Here is a 21476-nt window from a genome sequence, read left to right on the forward strand (position 1 = left end):
AATTGGTGCAAACAAATGCTCAATAAATACAATTGTGGTGCTTCAAAAGACGTATATAAGATTGTAACAGGTGACGAATCATGGATATATGCATATGAGCCGGAACGTAAACAGCAGTCGACTGTATGGGTGTTTCAAGATTAACCCAATCCAACAAAAGTTGTTCGCGCTCGAAGCACATCGAAACAAATGGTCGTCTGTTTTTTCGGGAAAACTGGTCATTTGGCAACTGTGCCTTTAGAGGAACGTAGAACGGTACACAACAATTTGTTTGCCAGAGGTCTTCGGTCAAATACGGAAAACAAACAAACGCCGTCGGATCATTCTTCATCAAGACAATGCCAGCTGTCACACATCTCGTCTAACAACCGACTTTATGAACAGTCAAAAAATCGAATTGATGGGTCATCCGCCATACAGTCCTGATTTGGCACCCAATGACTTCTTCTTGTTCCCGAATGTCAAGAATAAATTGCGTGGACAACGATTTTCGTCGGCGGAAGACGCCGTTGATGCGTTCAAAAACCATATTATGGAGGTGTCTCAAGAAGATTGGAAAAACTGCTTTGACAAATGGTTCGAACGAATGCAAAAGTGTATTGACCATAAAGGAGAATACTTCGAAAAACAATAAAGCAGTTTTCAATGTCAAATTCCTGTTTCTTCATTGTTAGGCTCAAAATATAAATAGTGACCCTCGTACTGTATAGGTATTGGCAAAAATGTATGTGTCCAATCCAACTATACTCTGTCCTGGGAATCTATGGAGTAAAGCCGCACATAACGATAGAGAAAGAAAAAACAAGTAGGCAGAGTAAAGGAGTGTGCACTGCTGCTAACGGGTAGTAGCTGCAGCTGCAGTTTCCTCTTCATACACTCACTTCCCCTCTCGAGACACTACTTGCACATAGACTTGTTTTCATTTGATTGCTCCAGAGATTTCTGGGACAGCGTATAAGTAACATTAATTTTGGGTAGAGGAACTGGGAGCACTTAGCTGAACTGAGGTTCAGTGCTGTAAATTTCTCACCTGAGTAAAAATCATCTTGGATACTTCAGGTGAGGGTATTGATGTAGTTACTGCTGTAATCATTAATGTAACATTTTCTGCATAATTTATATTATTTAATGCATTGGCATTCCATTTTTTTAATAGTTTAAAATAAGGAAAGAAGCCATGTGTGGACTTGCGATGATATATAAGAAACACCTAAGTAATCCAGATGTTCCAGAGGCTACGAAGAAAGCTGTCACGTGGATAAAGGATAAAATTTTGCATGGGTATTATATGACTGGAATGGATGATAGGTAAAGTATTTGCTCTGTATAAATTAAATAAAAATGTCAACCTTCATTGTGCACTAATATTATTCAATCTTTTTAACACAAAACATCAAGTGATGATTGAGATGAACCCATAAAGTCATAAGAAATATTTAAAATTTGGGATATTTGGAAATAGTCACTGTCTAGTACTTTTGATGCAAAGTCCTGCTTTGAACTTTATTTCCTTTCCTTAGTTTATACAGTGCAGAGATTTTAATAACCTTGATCTTTCACATTGTTTTGCAGTTTGATAATTAAATGTTTTAGAAGTTATTATGAAATTAATTTTATATTGTGCTATTTTTTGTGAAGAGTGAACACTTGTTTCTTTATTTGTGGCCAACATTTTTTGCTGACTACAAGAAGTTCAAAATATTAGCAATTCAAGATTACTCTAAGCAGTAAGTAAATAACAGTGGATTGCATATAAAATAACCTATGGAGTAACAGCCTCTGAGGTCAGGGCCACGTACCTGCCGACTTCTGGCCTCACTCCCACATGCTTCAGCAGAGAACATCCAACCATTTACTGGGTGACGTGTGGTCAACACAATGAACCCCCAGTCGTTGCAGGTTTTCATGACTGGGTTATGCTACTCATTCGTAGTTCCCCAATTTCCTCATGATGATGGGTGGCCACCAGTCCTATACACTGGCTGAAATCTCAGGACAAAAGTTGTTATGCTTCCCCCAGGAGACTCGAACCTGTGAGCATTATGTAGTCCGAGCCCAAATTCTGATGCCTTAAACCACACGACCACGATGTATTCCACAAAGTATTTTTAAAATAAGGCTAATATTTTTCATCATTAAAACTGTACATATCCATAACATGGTCATGTTTTTTATTGGAGGAAGGTAGATTACATATTCAGATACAATCTTTTGGTACCAGAGTATTTTTATGGTATTTCAGTATCAACACCCTGTACTTTCTTGTTGTATGATGTATTTCAGTTCATGTTATTTCTGCTTATTATCAGGGGCCTTAAGTGTGTGTGTGTGGGGGGGGGGGGGGAGATAACATCGCTAAATGGATGACTGTGATATGTCAATTTCAAGCTTGAAAAAATTCTCAAAATTGTAAATCAATTTGATTTGAATAATAATATAAACAAACAAGAGGCCAAAAAAGAGAAAAAAGTTGCATTGTACAATGTCATGAAGGCACATATAAGGGTGTGGAATATGGCCCCATATATTCTTGATAATTGAGAGATGTATTCATCACCATGTTCTGGCTACTTTTACATGTTGAGATATCTCCAGGTACCCGTTGATGCCAGACCAGATAAGTCTTAGCTTCCTTCCTTCCTGGCTTGCTTCCTTCATGAAATTATCCACACTGGGAGTACAACCTAGACCCTTGTAGCAGAAATCCAAAACTTTTATAGTCCTTGCAGGTAGTTGAGGTCACACAGTCTTACTCCCATATTTCGCCACCAATAGACACTCTTGGTATTGGTCAACACCAGTAGTATTGGAATTTATTTACCAATACTTTTCCTGCATTTTGGTCTTTCACGTGGGCCCTCAAAAATGACATACACTTTTATGGAGTCTAATTATCATGGAAATAATGCGATATTGAAGATTATTTTTATTTTGCACCAGTTTTGTGTGAAAAACTTCCGATTTCATGGTTACACAACACACATTTTTATATTCTGATGTACTTCTTGAATATTTTAAAACAAAACTCTTGTATCTAAAGATATCTGTTTGGCGGTTACATTGAGATTGGTAATTAACTCTGATAAACTCACTTTTCATTTTTCCGTGTAAATTTCTTTTGCAATCGATTTCGCCACCCATCTGGTGGCTTCGTCAGGCGTGTACTGTCTTGCTGCGAGCGGCATGGTTCCTTCTTCTTCCACTTGTGCTTGTGGCAGCGCTAGTTGATGCAGTCCTTTCACTTTCTGCCATTTCCGTGCAGGCGTAGTGAATCCTTTTTTTAACGTGCAACGGGGTTTTGTCACTGTAAGCGGCGGTTCCCGCTCTCGTCTGCTTTCGTAGAGCGGCGCTTGTTCGCAAGTGCAGGCAGGATTTTTTGTGAACGCTTGAGTTCCGTACTTGGTTTCTTGTCGTGGGGAAGAAGTAGGTTGGGTGGGTGCGCATATTCCTGATAGCAGGAAGCCAGGTTTTATTGAGGGCCCCGGGGTTAGTGTTGAGGTCTGCGGGCATGGTCACTATTGCATAAGTTTCCTTTGAAAACCTTTCCTATGTGGATTTTGCTTGCATGACTATTTTGGCTGAGTCTATGTTATGGTTTTTCGTCTATGAGGTGGCAGGAAAGGCCTGTTCTTCTCCTCCCATGTCGGTGGTCAGCATCATGCTCCTTGAGCCTATCATCGAGAAGACACTTTGTCATACCTACGTACTTGCCTCCACATGTGCAGGTGATCATGTAGACCCCACTTCTTGCATTGGGGTTGGTGTAATATCATTTGAAATGTGTTAGGTGGGAGGCTATGGAAGGAGGGGGTTGGTCTGCTATCTTGAAATTGTGCCTGGTTAGAACTTTTTGAATTTCCTTTGTTAGGGCTGGATGCCGAGTGAGGCCGATCCATTTTTCTTTCGTCTTTTCTTTCTGGGGCGTGGCTGGTTAATTTTTCTTCTTTTGGTAGTGTCTAGGAGGTGGAGGAGTTCCTGTTGGCTGTACCCATTGCTGATGTGAAGGGAGATGATATGATTGAATTCAGTTTGTAGGTCTTCGGGTTCCAAAATAGTCGTGAAACAAAATCCACATTGGAAAGGTTTTCAGTGGAAACTTATGCAATAGTGACCATGCCCACTGACTTCAACACTAACCCCGGGGCCCTCAATAAAACCTGGCTTCCCGCTATCAGGAATATGCACACCCACCCAACCTACTTCTTCCCCACGACAAGAAACCAAGCACGGACCTCATGCGTTCGCAAGAAAGCCTGCCTGCACTTGCTAACAAGCGCCGCTCCACGAAAGCAGACAATGAGAGCGGGAACCGTCAATTACAGCATCAAAACCCCGTTGCACGGTAAAAGAAGGAAGCACTATGCCCACACAGGAACGGCAGAAAGTGAAAGGACTGCATCAACTAGCGCCACCACAAGCACAAGCGGAAGAAGAAGGAACCACACCGCTTACAGTAAGACAGTACATGCCTGACGAAACCACCAGACGGGTGGCGAAATCTATTGCGAAAGAAATTTATGCGGAAAAGTGAAAATAAGTTTATCAGAGTTAATTACAAAACTCTTGCTAAATTGATGCATATAGGTAATTGCAGTGGAATACTTATACACTAATATTTTGAACAATTTTTTTAGTATCCGTAGAAATCCATATGGGTATCAGTTTGAAATGCTATCAGCTCAGTCCTAGTAATTCCACAAACTTTACTTGAAGTATGCAATTTGCTGATAAGTACCTTTTATCTTATTTCCATATTTCTTCTGATTTTGTTTTTAAATTCTTTTTCCATTCCTTCAAATTCTTTTCAATAAATACAGTATCTGCAGCATTTTCTTTCATATTTTCAGGTTGCTAGTTGAAAGACTGTTAAACACTTGCCTGGTACCATATCAACTGCCAGCAGATGAGCGGATGAAAAAACTTTATTATCTACTTGGTACTATTGACGAAAATGCAACAAAAGCATTTATCGAGCTCCAAAAACATCAACTGGCGTAAGTATTAATTTTGCATTTGTATGGGTCTAAAATTTATTTTGTGCTTTCTAAATGTTTTATATGCAGGTCATGACATCAAAACCAGAGTAAGTAACTCAATGCGGATACCAGAATATGTCGTAGAGTTAATGAAGAGTTTAGTAATCTGTCAGTAATATACTAAGTTGACTGTGTAAACAAACTATTTAAGTGATCAGTTTCCCTTTAGAATTATGATAGTTGATCTTTTAATCATAGAGGTGATGGTGTTATCACCATGCTAAGCGTAACTCTATACCTCCTTACACAGTCAGAAATTGTCGTTGTTAAGGACTTGCTGAAATATGTATAACTTGCTCGCTATTACAATAAGACACCTCTTGGTGCATACTATTACCTGTTTTTTTCTGCTAAAATGGAAGATGAATTAATAAAATGTTAGGGTAATGATTCCATAACGGCAGTTTTCTCTTGATTGTGCGTGTGCAATGGGAGGCAGATTGATCTTCAGACCCAACACACAGGGTGGTGCAAAAGTCAGTTTACCCATACACAAATTCAAGTTTATACACAAAATTTAAGTATACATACAAATACAAATAGATCGTGGTACTATTATCAATGTGCTTTTTGGGTAAACTGACTTTTGCACCACTCTGTATACATGCACAGACACACATGCACACAGACACACACACACACACAGAGAGAGAAATAGAGGCAGACAGACAGGTAGATTCATATCTACACCTGTAGGGAAAAACATTTTGAATATTCTGCTGTACTGTTTGAACTAAACTGCTCATAATTGCTATAATGGCTGTATAAAAATTGAACTACCATGATATTATGTGTGGGGTACAAAGATAGTTGTACTGCAGCTGGCCCCTGTGGCAGAGTGGTTAGCACATTGTGCTACAATGGCAGTGGTCCCGGGTTCGAATCTCATCCCTGGGCTTGGATGTTTGCCAGTGTCCATTCATCAATGGGGCCTCCCCGATGGTGCAGTGGTAACGTCGTTGCCTTGTAATCAAGGGGTCCCGGGTTCGATCCCCGGTGGAGGCACATAGTGGTTCGGATCCCACTTTAAACTGTAGGTCCAGTCCCGATTAGCCTTTCTGTGCATAAAGTGGACTTAAAACACAAACTCAATCAATCAATCCATTCATCAATATCATCACTCATCCCCATCTTCTCATATTAGCCAAAAGTGTCACAAAAGCAAAATAAAATAAAGCAAATCAATCAAGTTGTACTGCACTTCAAAAGAGGTACTACTCTATCATACAAGGTGATCCTACATTTCCAGAGTAATCTGTTCAAAGGCCATGATGTTGTACCATTTCACTTACACGTCATACTTACTGTATGCTGGTGTGGGCTTCTCCGATGGTGCAGTGGTAGTGTCGTCGCCTTGTAATCAAGGGGTCCCGGGTTCGATACTCGGTGGAGACACATAGTGGTTCGGATCCCACTTTAAACTATAGGTGGAGTCCCGATTAGCCTTATTGTGCATAAAGTGGACTCAAAATAACAACTCAGTACCAACTTATGCTGGTGTGCTTGTTGCACAGTGACTGCCTTGTTTGTCATATGGCTAAGCTGACTATGAACCTCCATGCACCTTACACATGCAACCTTCCTGCTCATATGCAAACAAACAGTTCAGATATACATGTACAGTCAACTCTCGATTCTACGACCCCGGGTATAACGACCCCCTCGAAGTAACGACCCTTTTCCCGGGAACCGTGAAAAATTTAGAAAAAGTTGAAAAATTTAAGGAAATCGGCCAAAAAATGCGTTGATTTTTCCCCCACTCCCTTCAGAAGCGCTCTACCGCTCACAATTGGGTCTGAACTAAAAATAGACACCACCACACCATGCTTGAGTGATATCCAATAGCACTTGACCTCTGCCCTCCCCTCCCTGAAGCGCACCAATGTTACCCCGCACCCGAGGGCCTCTACCCAACGTGCCAGGCTTGTTTTGCCACGCTTTCTCTTGGATACGGGAGAAGAGAAGATCGAATGTGCTTGGATGTTATTTTAAATCGACCTTGACTTGTTTCCTTGTCCTAAGAGCTGCTGAAAACTTGCAGGTGAGGAGGGGGGGAGCAGCCCGAAATGACTGCTGGACTAGCAGTCTTTGCCAATGTGTATGGCAGGTCAAGCTCTTTCATGGATAAATACACCACCTTGAGAGATACGATCGCAGGAATGTTCCAAAATACAGATGCGTGGTGCCTGAAAGCAACGACTGTGCACAATTGAAAGAAAGTAACATTATTTTAAATTATTTTTTGTGAAAACTTTTTCATGTTCTATTTTCCTTCTCACAACACGCGTCCTGTGCGTAACAGGTTGTATAACTACCAGGATAAATGGTGTTACCATCTCCTAGGCATCTTTTTGTCCGTTTGAGCTTCGTTTAACCAGAAAATTGGGGCAAATTCCAATAACGACTCATTCGAAATAACGACCCTTTTCCCGGGAACTGTGAAAGGTCGTTGAATCGAGAGTTGACTGTATTACCTTCTAGTGTACTTTTGGAACATCTCAAATTGATCAAAATTGACTTGACATCCATAGTTCGATTTGCATTTAGAAAAGTAGCTGCTTTGATAGCTGAACATGTTAACCAGTCGACTCACAATCTCACCACAAGCTATAGCCAGGATATTCCTTCGTCAGTGTCCCTTCATCAATTTTGTCTCATCTTCATTCATTTTGATGTTTGCAATTAGGCTAAAGAGAGAGAAAGCAGTGTACAATAAGAAAAATACAAATGGGGCATTCCATTGTCATGGATGGGACATGCGGACTACATTTTTGATATTGAAGTAATTATTCTATTGATAGTTAAGCAACATTTTTCTTGCAGTTTTTGTTCAATGAAAACTTAACACTATTGATTAAATGTAACTACAGTCCATCACAAAAAAAAGCACCACTTAAAAATTGCATGTTTACTGTGATTTAATAAATATCATGATTTTTATTCACCCTGTATGTGATCATGGCTCCACCCTTGCTCTTGTCCAGTTCACAGGCACAGAACAAAAGAAATTCTTTTCTATATTGCCCAGTTGGCGGAAGATCATGTAATTCGTAGTGGATCACAAGAGCAGTGGTGCTATTGTTTGTGATGGACTGTACCTTTAAAATACTTTCCCACATTTGTAGCTATAAGTGAACAATTTTGTGTCACGGGTGGGACAGATGAAACACTGCCTCTGCACTTAGTAATAAATTTATTTTAATTTCTGTGAATTGTCAAATGATGAAAAATAAATTATTTAAGACAAAGACAGAAGCTAATATTGACATTTGAATATTCTAGTGTGGTTGAGGGGAATATGTAACAGTTAAAGGAGAAATTGTTTTTTCGTGTCAGGTTGGACACAATCGAAAACACAAGTAAATCAAAAAGTTAAAATAAATGAATAATATGTAAAATTCCTTCTACTTTCTAACTCAGTTATGTATAATACTTGAATTTTTATTGAAAAGACAACTTTAGATTGTTCACTCAATAGATAGGACAGGGTTGCTACGTGACTGGAAAATCGGGAAAAGTCAGGGAATTTGGTTGGTCAGGGAATTTTGCATATTTTCTTTAATTTACGTGCATTTTGGAGTTGCAGGAGAACCAGTTACAAAATGAACGAACGGTTCATTTCCACTTCCGAATTCGGTTCTTGTGATTCCAGTCCCCCCAAAAGATTCAATTCAGAAACTTGTTTCTCTCGTCATTATGACTTCTAGTCTGTTACGTACAAAGTTATGGTTCCTTCGCATTTCGATTCTATATTTATTCACTCTCGGATCCATGTTCTTGGATTCGTTACGACCGTCCATTCATTTTGCGACTCGTTCTTGTGAACCTGTTCCAAGACCGGAATTTGGAGAGGCGTGAGATTTTTCCATAGAGAACAAGCTACTCAAGACGAAACGTACGCACCAGCCATCCCTCAGAATTTCTTGCGCAAAAAATATTACTTTAGCTGTGTGTGTGATGAGGAAATTTCCTTTCTTCAAGAACACACCCGTTCGGAACCCGTTCTCTTTTGATACGTGAAGCAGAGCAGGTTGGTTTTCGGACAGTTCATTGGTTTTGGATCTGCAATAACTGTGTACTCCTTGAACCAAAGACAATGTAATACTTTCTGCCTTGAAGAGCTGTTCAGAAGCCACCTGATCAACTAGTTGATTTGCTTGTTGTCGTAGTTTTTACATTGCAGAGATGAGTTACACCCGAGAAATTAGTGATTTTATGCAGTATCAGTGATGTCATGGTTCGAATATGCACGTGTTTTGTGCATGTAGGACGAATTTATGTTTAAAAACTGGTGCGAAATAGAGGAATTAAACGTACGCTGGTCACACATCGTTGTTAGGTTAGGAATGTTGGTTTGATGCCGATAGTAATTTTATGTATTTTTTGCATGTAGAATGAAATTATGGTGAAAAGTGGTGAAAATGGGCCCATTACGATTTCAGTGTGCTACAAAAGCAACTTTTACATGGTTCGATTTCGATTTATGTCTGTTGTCTGTTAACACATACTGCAGAGTTTTTGCGATTACTTGAGATTTTGTCAATATATGCTTTTGTGGTTAGGAAGGTCAGGTTTGGTTGTCTTAGAATTAAAATAAAGACCCTGATTGCACTCTACTAAGGTTCCGATTTATTTCTACATTCATTCCCACTAGTTTACGATACTTACTGTCGCTTGTCAACCGGAGAATACCTTGTCCATGGGAAGCGTGTATGCTTGCGTAAGGTCATTTTGAAGTTTTTTTTGAACATAAATAACTTTTTTCGAATCCAAACAGTGCTCATTATTTTAAGGAAAGTTCAAATTTCATGTCACAATGATTGCCAAATTTCTATGATAATTAGTCTTCCTGCTAGGAAAATTTGAAAAAAATCATAAAACATTCGGAACGGTGATAATTGAGGTTGTATACAGGTTACATTGTAAAGCTTTGATATATGCCACATTTTTTATTGATTTTTTTACACTACCTTAATTGTAATGTCTTAGTGAAAATGGGGAAGTACAATAGTTATTTATTTTTTCATTGAATAGCATTGTATTAATCACTTGGTAAATTTTCAGCTAATAACTGTGTATATTCATATTAATAATAATTAACGTGCCTGCATATTTAATTGAAAAACATGAGGTTCAAAAGCAAAAAATCATGACGACAAACATGTCTGGAAAAATGTCATTTCTGGTCTGGAAAAGTCAGGGAATTTCATAATCAAAAAATCGTAGCCACCCTGTAGGATAAAGTTACAGCATTGCATTTAATTTTAAAAATTGAGGTTCAAGGGCACTTTAACATGGAATTCCCCAGAACAAGAAAGGTAGTTTCTTAACTTGTACTTGATTTCTATTGGGAACTTTAAAATTAATTGATGGATGTTGTGTTGCTAAATCCAGAAGTTTTTTCATTATTAACATTTTTTTAAAGCTATGAATTTACATTTCTGGAAAATTGTTGGCTTCTAAATCAACCTGAACATTGTTCCAACGGCAGACTTAAAATTAATTGTACGGAACGAAAAAACAACAAAAAAAAAAACAGGCAAAACCAGTAGCTCAGTTGGATGAGCAATGGCTCAGTATACTAGAGTGTCTGGTTTGAGTCTTGCTTGAGCCTGCATTTTTTTCACATACATTTCAATATCTCCTGTGTGTGACAAATCATAAGGTTAATTGTACATTGCTCTAAATTTGTCAGTTGTATGTGTCATTTGGAAGGTAGGGTCACTTTCAACCTGAAATTCAAATTTAATTTTGTGTGGGATATATTGTTGAGAGTGTGTTGGAAGTTTATGAATGGTGAGGTATGAAATACATATTATGTTACATTTTGAGTTGTTTCTTTTGTTAGTGTGCGAAGAAGTGTTGGAGAACTTATTGAGTTGCATCGACGACCGCAAGATGAGGAGAGAGAGAAGGAAATTATGATGCGGATTTCGCTCCTTTCCAAGTACCTGCCTGATGCTGTGAAGGCCCAAGAGTTCATCAAGAAATTCTCCAAAAACCTTACAGATGACGAGTCCTTGCTCAATGCGATGGAGATTGTTATTAATCCTGACATTAGTTGTCGGGACTGTGCAGAAGCAGTTGTAAGTACTTTTTTATCCCTGTCATGTGCTACTGAAATGGGATGAACCAAATGGAAATGTATATAGATATTCGCTGCATTATTATTAGATTGAAATGCTAGTGGGAAAAATAAAAACTATTTCTTCAAATATTTTTTTTATTCCACAATGTTTTCTGTGTATACTGTAGGATTCAATTGGATTTTGGCCAATATAGACTTGCCAGTAAGGAGTGGATTTTTAGGTGAAAACATATTTTTTTGTTGCTTCGGAAGTTGACCGTACTCGATACAGCTGTAATGCAATTTGTGAAGTCTTTTTTCACATAATAATGCATAATTTTACCTTTAGCACATAAAACACATATTTCTGGGGATGATCATAAAATGCACAAGGAGTGGGAATAAACCAAGGGTGAGACCAAGATGTTGGTGGATAGAGCAGATAGCAGAGAGTGTTAGGAGAAGAGGACAAGATTGGAACACCGTGGAAAGAGAGGAGTTGTTGAAGACCAGGGAAAAATGGAGAGGCTTAACTTCTATGCCGACCCAGCCAGAGGCAGGAAACGGCAAAGGATGATGATGATGATCATAAAATGTACATATTTTAGACATTCCAGACAAAATAAATTTCCAAAATTCTTTGTGTAAGTACAAATAGACAAAAGATACGGTAAATTAATAAATTACTATCCTATTCAGGACTCTCAACATCACGGTCACTACTGCCTGTAATGTTTTGTTAACCATGTGGCAAGGCAATTCATGCAGAACAGTGTTCTCAAGTTACCCAGCATTTGTCAAGAAAGAAGCATTGCGATGCAGCTTTACATGTGTGTTCACAACAAGTGCTAATATAAGTCCTAATATGTTCAAATAAAGGAAGTTCTAAGTGTTAACAATATTATTTAGATTTATGTAGAACATTGGTTGCAGTGGACATCCTACGGAAGAAAATAATCTGGTAATGAAAAACTTCCTGTCACAATACACAATATTATTTAGATTTATGTAGAACATTGGTTACAGTGGACATCCTATGGAAGAAAATAATCTGGGTATGAAAAACTTGCTGTCACAATACATACATTTTGCACCACCTGATGAATCCACATTACATAAACACTACCCCCACAATGTTATGAAGAAACTGTGCAAAAACTTAGATATGTGTTTTAAAATGAAAATTGTGGGTCAGTCTGCATTTTAAATGAAAACATGTTTTTTTACTTTTATGCACATATATTCTGTCAAAAAAGTACCGGGAATTCTTAAATAAAACACACAATTTTCATTTATTGATCAATATTTCAAAGTAGGCCTCATTTGATGCAACACACATATGCCAGCATTTTTTTCCATCTTGGAAACACTTTTTATAGGTGCTTTCCAGTATGGTCTTCAGCTCCTTCCACGAATTTTGCTTTATGGCTTCAATCAAGTCAAAAAAGGTTACCTCGGAGTGGCAATTTTAGTTTTGGGAACATAAAGAAGTCACACGGAGCTAGATCTGGTGAATACGGTGGTTGATCGATGGTATTTATTGTGTTTTTGGCCTTAAATTCGGTCACAACTGTCGCTCTATGCGATGGCGCATTATCGTCGCGTAAAATCCACTAATTGTTCTTCCACAAATCTGGCCGTTTCTGACGGATTTTCTAACACAAATGCTTCAATACGGCCAAATAGTATTCTTTATTGATCGTCTGTCCTTCTGGAACGAATTCATGCCACGAATATCAAAGAAAACTATGAGCATCACCTTGAATTTTGAGGGACTTTTGACGTGGTTTTTTCGGTTTCGGCTCGTCTTTTGTCCTCCATTCAGATGACGTGTTTGCATGTCAAACTCGTAGACCCATGTCTCGTCACCAGTCATGATGCATTCTATGAATGTGGGATCAGAATTGGCACGATCCAGCATGTCTAAAAAGACCTGCTCACGCTACTGTTTTTGAAGAAAATTCAGCTATTTTGGAACAAGTCGTGTGGCGACGCGTCTTATGCCCAAAATATCCACCAAAATCGAACGAACAGACTCGTGAGAGATGTCAAGGTCACTCTATCTCTCTTAACCTGGAATGGCGATTATCGAGTACAATTTCCTTCACTTGTTTGATGTTTTCATCGGTTGAAGAGGTTGAAGGTCTTCCAGAACGAGGCATGTCTTCGACGATCTCTCGGCCCTCCTTGAACACTTTGTACCACTTGTAAGCCCGTGTTTTTGATAAAACTGATTCACTATAAGTCTTTTCTAACATTTTTAGAGAGTCACACAAAATTTAAGGCAAAGTCTTTGTTCAATAATTTCGTTCATTGTAAACATCGTGATGCACTACTGAAGTGGACTGATTCAACCAGCTGCTGTAAACAAACTGGTTGACAGATCGCACTCGTGTATGGCATAGTAATTAAGTACAGTGCTACCAACTTACGGTAAAAGGTAAAGGTAAAGTGCTCCCCTGTGCATAGCACCACGCCATGAAGGCATATAGGGGTTGTGGGTGTAACGCCCCACACTTCCTTGATCCGGTCGTGAGTGGGGGTGATGTGATCAGCATCACGCCCCTGACTGCCTTTACCCCCCAGGGTTTTCCCCAGGTACCCATGTTGTTCGATGCTGGGTGGGCGCCGGCCGCTTCCATCGTTAGAAAAGTTCCCGGATTTGAACCGGCCGGGGATCGAACCCGGGACCTTTAGCATGGTAGTCAGACAAGTTACCAACTGAGCCACCGCGGCCACCAACTTACGGAAAAAAAGATTTTTAAAAGATCAATAGCGCAGGCCTTTTAAATTACAAATTCCCGGTACTTTTTTGACAAGGTATTTCAGCTGTTTTTAGCACCTAAAAATCCACTCCCTGCTTATCAGTGTATCGTAAGAAAATTATCACTAGTAGTACTGATAATTTCATTGATCTGATGTATCTTTAAATAGCCCACAATTTTGTGTAAAATTATGCCATTTTGTTAATATTTTTATGAATATAAATATATAATTCATATATCAGAGTTTTGTAAAATAAATGTCTTAATACACAGTTTCATTTTCTAAGACTATTCTAAGAATTTAATGAGTCATTCAGGTTCTTGAAAGAACACTTGCAGTTTTATATTGGTTATTGGGTTTGGTGAACATTGCTCATCAGGGTCAGTAAATAATTATCAGAACTATATATCAGTCCATCCCTAGCATAGGGTATAAGAAATTTGTTTTGATTAAATTACCTTGAAAATTATTTTCAGAATACCAACTATAAAAGCAAAGTGCAAATGTAAGTAAGGTTAAAAAAAAAAAAGTTAAGTGCTCCCCTGTGCTTAACACCAGGCCATGAAGGTGTATAGGGGGTGTGGTGGTAATGCCCCACACTTTCTTGATCCGGTCGTGAGTGGGGGTGATGTGATCAGCATCACGCCCCTGACTGCCTCTACCCCCCCAGGAACCCATTTCATTCGATGCTGGGGCATCGAACGTCTAACGTTTCAACGCTTCCAATGTTAGAAACGTTCCTGGATTTGAACCGGCCGGGGATCAAACCTGGGACCTTTAGCATGGTAGTCAGACACGTTACCAACTGAGCAGCCGCGGCCAGTACATTTCTTAAAGAGAATATTTTAATTAACAAATAATAAATTTTTGTAGTAAAGGTAAAAGGTACGTTCCCCGTGCATATATCACCGTGCCATGAAGACACACAGGGGATGTGGGGCTCGATCTCGTCCATTTTGGAGGTGATGTGATAAGCACTATTCTCTGGCCACCTTTATCCCCCAGGTTGCTCCCAGGTACCCATTGATTTGAGGCTGGCCGATCCCCAGAGGCCAGAAAAATTCCAACCTTAGATCACTCAACCTGGGAATTGAACCTGGATTTTCTGCATAGCAGTCAGATGCCCTGCTGACTTGTTTTAATATGATGCACTTTTAGGTATATCCTTTTGTACGACTTCGTAGCCTGTACAGTCACGGACACTTAAGGTTTGCAATAATCCCATTTAACTTTCAGTGGAGTCACTACAATCTTGAAGTGACCTTGACTGTACTGCGTAATACATTAATCTTGTTTTTTTTGCAAAGGAAATTCAATACTTGAGATGGTTTGACTGGTTGCTTAACTGACTGCAACTTGGGTTGATTCCTAGGTGTCTCATCATTGCCAAGGCCTCAGACCTGAACTGTAACTTCCATTTACAGCTAAGATTAAGCATTTACCAGGGGGTCTTACCAAGACTAGTAGAAGGAGAAGGCTGGGGCCATACCTGATCACGTGATCCTTGACTAAAGCGTGATGTTACCCGGCGAACAGATGGCTCCGCGCCACGGTTTCGCAGCAGAAACAACACAGAAATTATGAACAAAAGAGAACTGTAATTATGCCCAGAAGCTAATTGGGAGTGAATACACAGATTTACTTGGATCCGACATATCGTATGTCCTTACAGTTGGATTACAGAGCCTTTAACGCACACATTTTATCGGTAGTTTATATGTCACATTTCTCTGTGAAACATTAGGTTTCATGTAAAATTGGGGTTAATACACCTAGTAATGCGTTTTGTTATGGCAGAAAGAATAGAATATGTTGAATGTGTAAAATAATAATAATAATAAATGATGTGGACTTGCCTATTGGTATACTTATGAAGTCATATGTTTAAGAGGTGAGGGAGGGTCTGTTTCACTTGAACTTTTTCAATTTGTTGACTTTGCTTCTGCTATTAATATTTACTTCTTCGTTAACTTTCCTCATTTGGATTACAATTCTGAGTCTTATAAATTTTTGAACAATACTTGGAGGAATGTGTGGAAGTTGTGTGTGTATTATGTCACAAACACGTTTAACAACTTTTGACATTAAGCGACAATTTTTAAGGCCATGGAATTGAAGAAAGTGGAGGTTCATTTTCTTTATGTCGGTAAAAAATGCATCAGTGGGATGTGAAAGTCCTCTAGATAAGAATGACAGCCAGTTATGTCTCTCCTCAGATGAACTCTCTGCTTCTGCGTTCGCTACTAATTCTGGGTGATTTCTATGCTCTTTGAACACTATATAGCCTGCTATGTAGCTCAAACCTTCCTCTGGCATGTTTAAATCGTTTGCCAAACGCTTATCATTGACCCCTTCAACGTCTGCAGATTGACCGACTATTTGAAATTCTTCAGAATCTTCCTGGATTAATTCGCAGTCGTCCACATTGCTCAGGCTTTGTGTATTTTGAAGTAACTCGCTGGAAAGCTCAGATGAAATGAAGATGTCGTCATCTGTAACTGAAACATTGGCATCTCGGTTTGCCTTAATGGCATCTCGGTTTGCCTTAACACTTGCACTTAGCAGCAATTTTCTCAGTCTGTATTTTACATATAGCGCAGTTGGATGGTCATACTGCCTGCCTATGGAATGTATGTGGGAAAACAAATTTTTCAGACAGTGTTGATTAACCTTTAGTTTCCCAAGCATCTCGATCGAGATACCCAAATGTAACCCTCACGGTCCCAAGCGTCTCGATCGAGATGCTGTGTTAAGGTCGTAGTTTTTACGTTATAACTTTTCTATTTTTTAAAAAAAAAAGTATTTTCAGGGGATTTCCCCCCCTTTCCCCCCTCCATATATAAGCCGAATGTGCATAAATTATATATCGTCTGAATCTGCGATTCATTCTGCGTACAACGGTATATCGTTCATATCTCCAGGGCAAATAGTCTCTGAGCTAAAGTCATTTCAAGGTACCGCTGCATTTTGAAGCTTGAATCAGTGGCATGCCGACCATTCCTTTTGGGGGTACAACTCAAGTTACATTGGTCATATGATAATAATGCAAATATTTTTGTGTTCCTTACATGTCAGCGATCATTTCCATGTGCATGTCTACACTGTCATGTACGTTTTTCTTGAGGGGAGGGTGGGGGAACCAAATTTTTTTTCCGAAATTTTGGAATTTTCAGAGTTAGCCCCCTCCCCCCTGCCACATATATGCCGAATTTGCATAAATTTCATACAGTCTGAATCTGGTTCATTCCACGTACAACGGTATATCACTCATCTCTCTAGGGCAATTAGTCTCCGATCTACACTAATTTAATTGAAACTCTGCATTTTGCTCAAAATCGGCTCGGGACCGAGAGGCTTACCAGTGAAAATGGCCTTGGGACTCAAAAGGTTAAGTCTGCTTGTCAGTACGTATTGCACACTGTAAACATCTTTTACATGGTCAAATTAGCTGACGTTAGTGATATTACTATACCTTCCTGAAATGGGAGCAGGTGGTTTACATTAATTTTCCTCATTCCCAATATGAGTAGCAGAATCTGTTGGAGAACCTGTGTCTGCTCACTTAAACGATTTCCGAAACCGCTTCTCAGTGGCTTTTTGAAATCAAAGGAGAGACGAGAATTCAAGACATTGAAAAATTTTCCTACAGCCAGGGGAAAATTTCCTACATTATTTCCTTGCAGAAATACAAAATGCACAGCTTTCAATACACTTTCAGGAAAAAGTTCAGTGGCATATCTTGTGTGTTGTTTATTTGTTCTGCTTACATTTAAGTGGCTTTCACGCAACTTATGGCACATGCGAATTTCGTCAGAATCAATCTCCACAAGTTTTACCAATGACTGTTTTTGCACCGTGCACCCCGTTCGCAACACAAACCCCTTCGACAAAAAAATGGTTCCTTAACAACTTAACCATGTGAGGAATGTCTGTGAAAAAGTAAATATTTCTGTTCTTGTCACACGGGTGTTCACAGGTGTTCACAACAAGTATTGTTAATAGTTAATCCCAATTCGTTCCACAATCTTCTATTTACACCAGAAAGATCACATACTGAGGCAACCACAATTAAACCAGCTCTTTCCAACTGCTGCACAAGATTAACAAATAAAAATTTGGTGAGCCGAACATCAAAATTATAATAAATAGGCTGCTTCCAATTTCCTTCAACCCCTCTTGCCATCACAACTAACACCTGATCACACGTTTGTTTATTGTATCACGCCTTCCGTAAAACTTCCATTCTATCTAACAAAGTACACAGAGCCTCTCCATGACATTCATTGATCCCTCTTTCGCTTTTAATATTCGGAGGACTTGCGTCAAAAGTCCTGGGTTGCACTTGATCGATCGAAACCACCGACGAAGAGTGCTTACACTGAAGAGGGGGTAATGTAGTTTCTCTAAGAAAAGGTATGTTTTTTTTTTTAAATAAAACTCCAGAGCGACAAAGCAATTGTCATGTGTTCTGGGTTCCAGTGGGTTTTTGATTTGCAGTTGAGCAAACAGTCGATCTGGCCTAGTGAGAAACACTTCTGTAGGATTCCACGTACTTGATTGAAGATGATTTTTTGTTGTTTAATGGGATTAAGTGTTTTCCGGAAAGTCTAAAGTTGTGCTGTAAGTGTTATGTTTCGTAACTTTTCTTCTGTCAGTTTCTCCTCCAAGTGTTGTACGTTCGCTCTTAATTGTTCATTCTCCTCCTGTACAAAATTGATGGGGACATTATTGTGAGAGATCTCCTCTCTCTGTCGCTTCTTCTTGGAATGCACATTGTCCACCAACTGCTTGACACGCTTCCTCGTCTTCCTGGCCTCCTGTCGGTCATTCCGGGTGTACTTCCTAGGGGGAGCTAACGCGAGGTAAATTCCACGAAGGTAAAATACCCGTTTTTAGTCTTTTTCTAAGAGGAAGTCCCAGCAATTCATTTTGCAGATCTCTTTCAAACTCCTCTTCACAAAAATGTTCTGAACAAACCTTACTGTTTTCAGGTTTGAACGGGTCTTTTCGTTTACATAGCGCAACCCACGAAGCACGAACAACAGAATCTTTTGGGAATTTGAGAAAACTAATATTCTTACTGTTTCCCCCGTGATTTTTGCACGTCGTGACACCGCACTCGGAAGGCATTATAAATGCAACATAAACTGCAACACGTCACAGCCACACAAGTAAGAAATATAAGAAAAAATAACCTTTTAAAGCACAAAGAACAAAACAGATCAGCCTTTCAAAACTGTAAACACGTTTCTTTCTGTATGGGGTAAAAGCTCAGCTGGATTTTGTCCGCCCATGTCGTCACACCCTGGCCGGTCATGGAAATGGGCATGTCTGACCCCAGCCTCTTCCTTCTAGTAGTTTTGGGTCTTACCTCTATCCCACTATGTGCCTTCATAGCACCTTTTTGTGTCCCACATTTGCTGGAAAATTCATTGATGCAGGTTTCTTTGAGCTGGAAATGTAAGAATTTAGATAATGCATTTACTATGAGAGCTCCCCTTTTAAAGAGAATGACAGCCTGACATGGTCATCCAAGTAGTGTGATTTGTATTAAGTAATAACATTTATTTTTGTATTGTGTATTTCTAGTCTCGGATACTAAAGAAACTTGGACAACCTGTGATGACTAACCTTTACTACAACACAGTGAAGATGCTCCTTGAAAGGATATCATCCGTAATGGTGGACAGAGAAGCTTTATCGGTAATTATATATAGTTGGGTAATATAAATTAACCTGCGTAATAGAGAAAAAAATATGAACAATAGTATCTTCATACTTTTAGAATAATTGGCATTCCGATCTAATATTTTTGACAGGCTTGTCAAACATAAGTGTCACATCCTGAATAATATTAAATTAGAAATGTACTTTCCAGAAGATATTTCTTTACAAATAAGGTACAACTCTCTTGGTTTGTATCGGAAAACAAGATTTGCAAATCCATTCTCACACCATGGCCAGAAAGTGTATTAACGCTGCAAATTGTTTGAAAGTCGACTTGATAAAAATGAACACTGCATAAACACATCACATCATGGAGTTTCATAAAACATTTGTGCATCATTGGGTTAAAGCATGGACTAATGGAGACACTGTACCTCCTGCCTTTTTATCCATCTTCTTTAGTCCCTGCTTTAGCCTGGTGGTGCATAACATCATTTTAGTTTGTGATGTATTTGTTTTTTAGACAATTTGTAAGGTAAGAAATATTAAAAAATTATTTGCCCAACCCTTGTAGTTTTTTTTTATTCCTTCAAGGCATATGCTGAGACTAATATCGTTGTTGTCGATACAATGTTGACAACATATGAAGTAAAACAACTTTTCATACAAATGTTTCATGTTATGCTAGTTGTAATTTCTATAAAAAAATTGACAAGTTGAATGGTATGCAGTGTCATTTTTCTTATAATTACACACAAAAACGTTGGTGATCGGGTATTATTTTCGAACGTGGTTCTTTCTCAGTTAGAAACTGTAGATGTATGTTTTTATGATATGTAACTGTACTTAATACAGTAGAGTCCAGATAATTTGAGGTGGATGGGGTGAAACTACCTCTGAATTACAAAATATGTACTTAGACTATACAGAATAACCTAGGGAAAATCAGAAGAGGCAAAAGTAAAGCAATGTAACAAAAAACTACAGTACAGTGAAGAATGTGAGATACAATAGCATTATGAATATTATATTTACATAGTTCAGTACAGTGTTGTGTGCTTCAAGACGTTGCATCGTTTGCATTCACAAATCTGCCTACCTTAGCACTGATTAGAAGATAACTGATTTTTGTGTGCCTTGGAATATACAGAACATCGGCTTATCAAGACACTACTGTATGTATTTTGTGTGCATGTGACTTTCAGTGGCGGCTGGCCAAGTGCAACAAGTGCAGATATTTTCACCTAATTTTCAAATTAATATTGACATTTTTCATTTGCTTGTTAAATTAAACTATTTCCCAGCAGAACGCACACGATAATACTCAAATAATACGCCGCTCGGCGCTACGCACGTGAAGAGTTCGTCGTAGCATAAACAAACCAAGATCAGATGCCGCCAGGGTGCGGAAGACTTTAGCCAGTTGTCATGGCAACGGTGACGTCACCTAGCGTTGGAATTGAACGGGTGTCGCCATCTAAGTGCAGCAGTTCTCTCGTCGACAGAAAACATTGCATCCAGTGGTTGTGCCAAATCGTTGCGTTCTCGCGAGATCTTGTTCCGCGTGTGTGTTTCGCATTTCCTATCATGTGTTGTGTTCATGTGTTGAGCTGTGGTTTGTACAATGAACCCAGTAAATGACTTAGTGTGTAATTTGTTGCAGACACCATTTTCCAGATGGACGGATGAAGACAAAAAGACCTTTTAAATTGTGGGGGCCCACTGACACTTACTATTTGTTTTTTATTGCCTATAAATGTACTTCTTCACCTGTTATTTTAGGCACGAGCCGCTACTGGTGACTTTTTGTATACATTTCTGTATGTTAATTGAAAATCTCATGTTGGCTTTTAGATTTCCCTGTGTGGTATTCTCCTTCATGTCAAGTTCACATGTGATATATTTAGTGTGTATTTTGTAATTTGCATAAGTCTCTTTAT

The 21476-nt window shown here is 38.9% G+C and overlaps 1 protein-coding gene across 8 annotated transcripts in view; it reads left to right on the forward strand.

Moving 5' to 3' along the window:
* Positions 1-21476, forward strand: part of pds5 (cohesin associated factor B pds5) — a 179246-nt gene that overhangs the window by 39448 nt on the left and 118322 nt on the right. For all 8 annotated transcript variants that reach the window (XM_083126502.1, XM_083126506.1, XM_083126505.1 and 5 more), the window contains exons 8-11: positions 1157-1308; positions 4848-4994; positions 10885-11122; positions 19459-19572. In XM_083126502.1, coding sequence (XP_082982628.1) covers positions 1157-1308; positions 4848-4994; positions 10885-11122; positions 19459-19572 — 651 coding nt within the window. The remainder of the gene's footprint in view (positions 1-1156; positions 1309-4847; positions 4995-10884; positions 11123-19458; positions 19573-21476) is intronic.

The sequence above is a fragment of the Lepisma saccharinum genome, chromosome 8, assembly GCF_977018435.1.
Source record: "Lepisma saccharinum chromosome 8, izLepSacc3.1, whole genome shotgun sequence".
Taxonomy (NCBI): domain Eukaryota; kingdom Metazoa; phylum Arthropoda; class Insecta; order Zygentoma; family Lepismatidae; genus Lepisma; species Lepisma saccharinum.